Source organism: Poecilia reticulata, linkage group LG9 (genome assembly GCF_000633615.1).
Source record: "Poecilia reticulata strain Guanapo linkage group LG9, Guppy_female_1.0+MT, whole genome shotgun sequence".
Lineage (NCBI taxonomy): Eukaryota > Metazoa > Chordata > Actinopteri > Cyprinodontiformes > Poeciliidae > Poecilia > Poecilia reticulata.
Window position 1 is genome coordinate 23,726,385 of NC_024339.1, and position 9,012 is coordinate 23,735,396.

General features: G+C 39.1%; 1 protein-coding gene across 1 annotated transcript in view; it reads left to right on the forward strand.

Moving 5' to 3' along the window:
* Nucleotides 1–9,012, forward strand: part of pip5k1bb (phosphatidylinositol-4-phosphate 5-kinase, type I, beta b) — a 39,947-nt gene that overhangs the window by 9,358 nt on the left and 21,577 nt on the right. Inside the window, exons 2-4 of the mRNA XM_008418849.2 lie at nt 3,681–3,766; nt 3,889–3,957; nt 6,863–6,993. Of these exons, the coding sequence (XP_008417071.1) occupies nt 3,889–3,957; nt 6,863–6,993 (200 nt within the window). The 5' untranslated portion in view covers nt 3,681–3,766. The remainder of the gene's footprint in view (nt 1–3,680; nt 3,767–3,888; nt 3,958–6,862; nt 6,994–9,012) is intronic.

Genomic DNA, 9,012 nt, shown 5'->3' on the forward strand with positions numbered 1-9,012 from the left:
ACTGTATAGTAAGCAGGATTAGATTACAAAGCATACATATGCCAAGCTTAAACATCCCAAAGTGCACCGTTCAACTCGTCTTCTGAAAATGGAACGAATACGGCACAGCTCCAAACCTACCCAGATATTGCTGTCCACCTGAACTGACAGGCAAGAAGCACATTCGTCAGAGAAGGAGCCAAGAGGACCATAGTGACCCTGGGAAATCCACGGCTCAGGTGGGAGAACCTGTTGACATGACAACTATGAGTTAGGCACTTCATAACTCTGGCCTACAAGAACGAATCGCCACTGTTGAAGGAAACCTACTGGGAATTCTGGTTGCAGAAGGTTCTCTGGTCAGATGAGACTAAAGTTCGACTTTTTTTCTTATGACTGCATGTGGAGATAAACTAGCATTGAGCATCACCCTAAAAAACCTCAAGCCACAGTGAACCATTTCTTGCTTTAGCATCAGGTTGAAGGAATGTCTTACTTTAGCAGGGGCAGGGAAACTGGTCGGAGTGTGAACAAAGATGGAGATGAATACATGTTCTCCATCCAATCCTTCTTTGAGAATTGAACTTCAGCAATTTTCAAAGAAGGAGCAAATATTTCTGTAGATGTTTACATCTGGAAGACAGGTAGCCCAAAAGACTCACAACTGCAGCAGGACTTTAGCAAAGAATTGATGCAAGTGGTTTGAATATAAAGCACAGCACACTTTTCCAAAATTTTCCTAATAAATGCAGAAAACTATGTATCATTTCTCTTCCACTTCACAGCTGGCCTCTATGGAAAAGTTCAAAGGGAGTGGATACGTTTGCAAGCCACTGCAAGCTAATATGTTTTTAATTTTTAGGCATTCATAAACAGAGTCTCCTTTGTATTAATCACTTGGATCTGTTTCTACACTTGGTTCTCATCCAGACCACCAGCATCTCCTCCACAACATAATCTGTCCAAGACAATGATGTGACGGAACTGAGTCTCGTTTCACTGACGCTTCACTTTGTTTCTGTTTTTCCCTTGCCGTTTTCCAACGTGCCTGCGTTGTTTGCTAATGGTGTGGATGACAGGAGTAAGTCACGGCTGGTTAAGATCATCCGTCCATTCGCTTCGCTTCACGTCAGCGTGTTCATACGTCCGCCTGCCTTTTGTTATGAAGTGAACGGGAGACCTGCTGTTTGTTCGCTGCAGCTGCCGGCCTCTCATGGATCGTTCTGGAAACAGGGTCCTGGAGCGTCCAGCTGGGCTGTGTGGGGTCAGGTGAGGGTAGTAGGAGGGGTGGGAGCGGGGGATGCGCACAAAATGGAGCTCAGGTCAGGGCAACTCTGAGAGCCGGACTCATTAACATTCCTGAGCTTCAGAGAGCGCCAGGCCAGTCGGAGCGAATAATGGTTCAGGTGGATCAACACATCATTATCCAGATTCACCTCTATTGACACAGCTCATGATTGATAACAGGATCTCATTATGTCTTCTCCGGCTTCAGGCAAATGTTGCATCAGCGTGTTATAATTCCTCCTTATAATTGACGGAGTCTTGTTTTTTTTTAAGGGGGAAAGAAAAGATATAAATGATGCAAGTTTCCAAACAGTGATGGATTAGTTTGCGCCTCTAGCCAAAGTATATTTTGTTGTGTTTATAGCAACGGAGGAGCTGGTCCATAGATAAGAATTTATCTGGAGATGAGAGCTCATGGCTGTATTCTTTTTTTAATCTTCTTTATCAGTGCATGAGAGCCTGCATTCATCCAGAAGGATACATTGGCTCTATTTAAAAACACGTTTTCACCAAGAAGGAAGCACGTTTAGGATTTCATTACGAGAGGCGGACCCGTCAAAATTTGATGGTTGATTTTTTATTTTATTTTTTTTAATCAGGTTTTTTTTCCCATATTTTCTTCAGAAGATCCGATTTCTTTCTAAGAAGTTTACTGTAAGAAGGATTCCAAAGATTTCCCCCCCCCCCCCCATTACGGCATAAATGATTATTATCCATGTGTCGTTGTAAAACAAGATTTTACTGATGTTTTAAAATTGAAAAATTGATTACGGAGGTGAAGTTTTGAACAATCTTTAGCACCTTAAATAAACATCTAGCACAGTTAGCATAGCTAACTTAATAAAAACGGCAGCCTAAGATTTTTAAAATGCTGCTCACATTTCCAAATCCAGCATCTTCAAAGAGCGAGAGAGGTAAACAACACTCAACAGGAGCATTTTGCTTTACTTATTCAGCCTTCCTGTTATCTGCTGGATATATCACTGTCTTGAAGGAGCACTCAAGGCTAATCTTGAGTGCTTTTCTCTCAGTCAAACTTTTACACTGAAGAGTGTTGCCATATTTTTCTTTTATTATTTTAAGCATTTGGTCATCAGAAAAAGATTTACTTATGAATTTCGGACTGGTCAGTCTGATCAAGCTGAAAATCTGCTGAATCGGATCTCCATCTTACACCTGTTATCATAGTTACACTGTTTTGTTTTGTTGGTATTTTTTTCCCCAAAAAGCTTAAACAAAAGCATATAAAACGAACTAATTACTTTTATTTACAACACACAATGCAACATTTATTCCTAACTGCTGCAAACAAGAATAATATTACAGTAATAATAATGTCATCTATAGCACCTATTTTGACTCTGTGACTGGGCTTTTCAAGATGACAGTTCAAATTTGTCTATTTTATAAGACAGATTCAAGTGTAGGAACCTTTTTTTTATACAGCAACATGTGGGGGAGGGGCACAGTGGTACTCTATGGTTCACACTATTGTAGAAATCTCTGCCGTTTTCTCTGGCATCTATATAGCAGGATTTGAAATGAAATGTGAAAATTGCCACTTTTTAAAAACCTGGGTACCGTCATCTGGCCCATGTCGCAGGATAATATCCCTAAAGATTATTTTGGACTCTAGAGCTCTGAAAAGGCTTTCACTGAGATGTGCAGCGGCTCTGAAGGTGATGTGACCGCTGGTCACACAACGGTTGGCCGGACTGAGGACGTGCCGTCAAACGCTGAGGAAGCAGAAAGTTATTCAAGGTGCTCAGGTACTGCAGGTGCATTTAAATGCAGGTGATGTGGCGAGTGCAGATACGCCACAGCTTTGTCACGCAAAGTCCTGGCTTAACCAAGATTTCCTTTTAAGCTTTTCCAGCCTGCAGACTGATTTGCCTGCGACACAGACACCGAGGTGCGATTTTATTCAGTCACGTCGCTCTGCCATTTTTTAAATTTTTTTTCCTTGGAAAGTCAAAGAGCAAAACAGGCAGAGTGGGTTGGGCGTGGGGGGTGGGAGGCAGTGGCAGCGATGGGAGGGGAGCAGCAGACAGATGGGAGTGTTGCGGCTCAGGAAGAAGTTGCTTGTGCTGTCAGCATAGTGAAAACTTTCGCCCCTGAGCTCTGACTCATTAACCGCAGCTCTGCACTTCAATGAGATACAGTTCAAACCGTTAAGCTGCCAAGCAGGATTGTTTTGTTGCTTCAAAACAAGACTCCAATAAAGAGTTACTACACACAAACAACCCACAGTCCACCGTCAGAAAGTTATGTAAAGCAACAGCCTAACTAGCTCTGTCCTAAACTTATATTATTACCTTCAACTTGCTTCTCCGTACTGAAATGCTGAGTTTATGGGTGATGTTTTGCCTCTGGTTTTGTTACATAATGCTCTCTCTGTTCCTGCTCTCTTGTAGAGACTCTCCTGATGATTGCTCAACCTAATAATAAAGAGGTGTTGTCCTGATTGCTGTTGGTCCAGCACTGCTTATCTGTAAGCAAGGTAAGTTACCCTCGTGCCCTTACAGAAAGGTTATTTATTATTAATTTGAGGTTAGGTAACAAGCACCAGTCCTCTGTTGGCAACGTAGCGGTTTTTGATTTGGGTCCATCTTTTTCCTTTAGATGTCGACCACCTCTGAAAACAGGATGGAAGGGCCTCGCACCACGAGCCGAGAGAAAACCTACAAGAAGGTAAAGCCTGTCAGAGCTTTGCTGCGTTACGGTTTGTTTCCTTATTCTGATCGCATTAAACCTGATTCTGGTAAATGCTTCAGTTTTAGAGCCGCTGCGTACAAAGCAGCTTTACTTCTGAGTAACTTGAGTGGGTTAAAATGTCCTTGTGCTGCAGCACATAATGTCCTGACCCCTGTTAGGGCTCGCTGCCAGAGACCAGTCAAGTGCTGGTCCCACTTGTTTTCTTTGCTTTTTTTTTTTCCCTTATAGACGTCACTGAGAGTGGCAGCATTTATAAAGATGTAACCATAACGTTTCCTGTAGCACAGCAGCTATCTTTGTCTTCGTTTGGTCTGAATATATTTTGTTATTTTGACCAACCACCTGACAGGAATATTTGTTTCTCAGCTTATATGAGCTATTTTTAGTTGGGTTTGGTGGTGGTTACATTTATTTGCATCTTCTTGTTGCACTACAAAACAATTTTATTCAACCCGGTTTATTTATACGCCATCGGTTCAAAGCAAGTGCTGTCCAACGGCAGTTTACACACAAACGCGTCCAAGTTGACATACACAGAAATATATGGTCACAAACACATGGGAGGTTATTTAATTTGGTGTTGTCTTTAATCTGAAACACACTGAAGCAAAAACAATAACATAGAAATATTCTCACAGCAAAATGGTGTCATGTTGTCACTATGGTGTTTTATAATTGTTTTGATTTCAATTCCAGTTAATAATGTTAATTCAGTGATTCTTTAGAATAGGGACAAAACGGGTCCTATGGATAAAGCACAAAATTTGAATAAAATATACACCAAATATATTTTTTTCAAATATCTCACTAAACTAACCTGGGTCATGTGAGCACAACAATGTATATTTTCCAGGTATTTGCTGAATATTTTTTTATTTTAAACATTGTAGAAGGTGGATGATGCCTGTAAAAGCCCTTGTCCAGGAGCAGAACTCAATACATTATATAATTTAAAACTATTAAAGAAATACAAAAATTATATATTATGACAATTAAGTACAAGTATTCATATAAATAATTATAAAAGTATCAATAAATTGAATTAAAAATAATTTTTATATATTTTCCAACTCTATTGAAACTTGTCCCTAGTTTTTGTCAACACCGTCAGAAATGAAAAGAATGTAAGACAATCTGGCATTATTGGGGGGCACCAGAACTTCTGAGGACCCCATGACCTCTTCCTTTCTCTTCCTTTGCTGAGAGGGCTAGTTAGCTCTGGTTAGCTTATGTTATTCTTTAGTTTTTTCTTCTTTTTATTCCTAAGTTGTTTGTCACAACCATAATGTGTCAATTCCATAACTGACATTTTACAAAACTTTTATGAAATTTTGTGAAATAAAAGCTTAATTTTGGTAAAATGTAAAGATTTCATGGACCTGATGAGCTACAATATGGTCTCCTTCAGAATAACATCATATAAATTGAGGTAGTTTGGCTTTTTGTCAACTCCGTCAGATGTCAACTCCATCAGAGTTTTTCTGACTCTTTCAGTGAAATTGTTGTCAAATCTCACTTAAATGTGCAATTAATTCATTTTAATGTATTTTACATGAATTGCATTACTTCACATGTATCAAGTTTTTCATTTTACTCACTAGTTTGTCACCACCTTCAGTTCTGTGTCAACNTCTTCCTTTGCTGAGAGGGCTAGTTAGCTCTGGTTAGCTTATGTTATTCTTTAGTTTTTTCTTCTTTTTATTCCTAAGTTGTTTGTCACAACCATAATGTGTCAATTCCATAACTGACATTTTACAAAACTTTTATGAAATTTTGTGAAATAAAAGCTTAATTTTGGTAAAATGTAAAGATTTCATGGACCTGATGAGCTACAATATGGTCTCCTTCAGAATAACATCATATAAATTGAGGTAGTTTGGCTTTTTGTCAACTCGGTCAGATGTCAACTCCATCAGAGTTTTTSTGACTCTTTCAGTGAAATTGTTGTCAAATCTCACTTAAATGTGCAATTAATTMATTTTAATGTATTTTACATGAATTGCATTACTTCACATGTATSAMGTTTTTCATTTTACTCACTAGTTTGTCACCACCTTCAGTTCTGTGTCAACTCCGTAATGCAGTGTCAACTCCGTCGGATGGACTTTTTGTTGTTTTGTGTTTTAAATAATATTTATTTTGTTTCTTGAGAAGCATTTGTCTGTAAAATGAGTAAAAATATCACTAATAGGGTCATTAAAAATTATATTTATTTTTGTCAGATGGTGATGACAAAGTTCTGGGTCAACTGTTGCAACTGATAGCCTGTACCTTAGCATCTTTACATTTCCAAAACATTATTTGTCATATTTGCATACATAAGGTTGAGAAATAAAAAAAAATTATGGGAAAATTAAAACCCATTTTGTCCCTATTCTCAAGAATCACTGAATTACAAAAAAATTATTATTTTTTTTTTTTTTGCAATTTTCTCCACTATTTGTTCCATAAGAACATCTTTAAATATGTATTTGTGTTTCAGAGAACAATTATTTCAAAATTTTCACAAAGTATTACTGAATAATTAGATGTAGACAAAGTAATTATCCACCAGTGATGAATGTGTCTAAAAATATTTTCATACATTTGCAGGTAAAGTAACTTTACCCTAAATGTTTTTTTGTCAATCAATTTACTTCAACAGGAAAGAAAATCTAATTTTAAGAAACAATTGTTTTAAAACAAAATTTTAGCACAATTATTTCTCCAACACATTGCTTTATTTATGGGATTTTTACACGTCTTTACCAAGAGTGGCAGTAAATTTGTAGATCGCTGCAAATGTCTGCAGGGCGTCTGCTCCGACAGGGCGACGTTTTAATCCTTGCTATTTTAGCGTTCCAAATAAACGTGCCGTTTTTCTGTCTGTTTCCACGTCCAGACCACGTCGTCGGCCTTGAAGGGAGCCATTCAGCTCGGCATCGGCTACACAGTGGGCAACCTCACCTCAAAGCCGGACAGAGATGTTCTTATGCAAGACTTCTATGTGGTGGAGAGCGTCTTTCTACCCAGGTCAGTGGTGCGCGGAGCGAAGCGGCGCACATACGTGGACATTAGTGTAATGTGAAAGCCTCAGCAGAAGCCTCTGAATGTTGGCTATTTGTACGACGGGTGATTGCAGAGCAGCGGCACGAGTTTCATCAAATCTCAAGGTTATTTCACAGCGGGAGGCCGTGAATCAGAAAGCCGCTTCATAAAAAACAGCTTACATGTAGGTGGAAACAGCCTGAAACAGCTGACTAACGTCTGCAGATTTGTTCTGCTTTTTTTGTCCATATATATATATATATATATATATATATATTTTTTTTTTGTCTGGGTCTGTGCTACAAACAATAAATAACTAATCTTGCCAAGTGGGTAAACTGCAGCCAGAGCCTCTCCATCATCATTTCTCAGCAGTCAGTTCTCCTCGTCTGAGTCATGATGCAGGGATGCTACTATTCCTGCAGATTATCCTTCCAAGAGCTGTGAAATCAGCTTACTGCATGCCTCTTGCTGCTGCTGCTGCTGCTGCTGCTGCTGCTGCTGCTACGGCGCTCGGCAGACGCCAGCGTGTGTCCTCTCCGTCTTCTCAGGCTGTCTTCACAATTACATCATCGGCTTAAAGAACCATTTGATATGATCTGAAGCTCAACCAGGAATCGTTTGAAAGTGGGATCCTCTCATCTGTCATCACACAGCTGGAGCTCCAGCGCTCGCTCTGTCTGGATACAGAGAGCAGGGATTGCTAACCTTTGTCATCTGACACACGTAACTTTCAGATGATCAACAATGGTTGTTTTGCTATAAAATGAGACATCAATAAGAGTTTTGTGGTCGGTTTCTGAATTTTGTGTGAAAGATTTCAGTTTTAGCCGATTCAGATTTTTCTTTAGACTGTTAGACAACAGTATTCAAAACATATTTTTTGTCTTTCCTTCCTCCTGTGAGCAGCCTTTATTTATTTAAAATGAAAGCAGAGATGTTCACACCATGCGTATGAAAGAGCCATCATTGTAAAACAAGATTTCACTAATATTTTATTACCAAGTCAAAATGAGCCTAGTGTTGCTTTGTAAAACTCTTAGCAGCATTTTAGATTAGGGATTAGCACTGCTAGCAGCATTACTGAAATACCAGTCTCTCTCTCTGTGTGTGTGTGGAAATCTAAGTTCTTAACTCAGAGATTTTCAAAAGGCTGCAAACAAAAATCCTGAAAATAAGTCAGAGCAGTTTTGCTGTTGTTTGTTCAGCCTTCCTGTTATCTGTTGAAGTATCGCTCTCACTTTGTCGAAGGCTGGATTAACCTCAGGTCAGCATGTTGTATCTCGTGCAGATTCCTTTTATATGGCTTACAGGTAGGAACGATTTAAGACCCATCACGGGTTTGCAGAACCTGTGAGTCTCTGTGGAGGGATTTTGGCCTCTTCTTCCTCACAGGACTGTTTGAATTCAGCCTCGTTGGAGAGCTTTTGGGGATGGAGAGCCAATTTAAGGTCACACCTCTGCATTTCAGTCAGAATTAGCCATAGTCACTCAGATGTGGCCCTGCTGATGTGCTTTATGTCGTCATCCGGCTGAATGACCCAGGTTCGCGTTTAAGGACATTCTCCTTCGGCGTTGTCACACAGGTTCTGTTAAAGTGATTACCTGCTGGTACCGATCAGGCAGTAATCATGTGAAAATGTCCTGTTGTAGTTACTGAGGCCATCTTTGTCCAATCAAATCAATCAATCAATCAAATTTGATTTGTATAGCACATTTCAGCAGCAAGGCATTTCAAAGTGCTTTACAGAATTAAAATAAAAACGGCATGTGACATTGAATAAACCTTGAGAAAGACATTAAAACCCGCACCCCTTTTAGGACTTCAACTTCCAATTCAACTTTATTTGATGACCTGAAAAATAAATAAAATAAATCTATTAGGGGGGAAAATATTGCTTTAATGATCTGTTCCTTATTCCAAACAGCTTTTTTTAGTACAAATTTTACAAATCAATGTTGCAATGTTTGATATACTTGTATTATATTGCTCCGCCCTATATA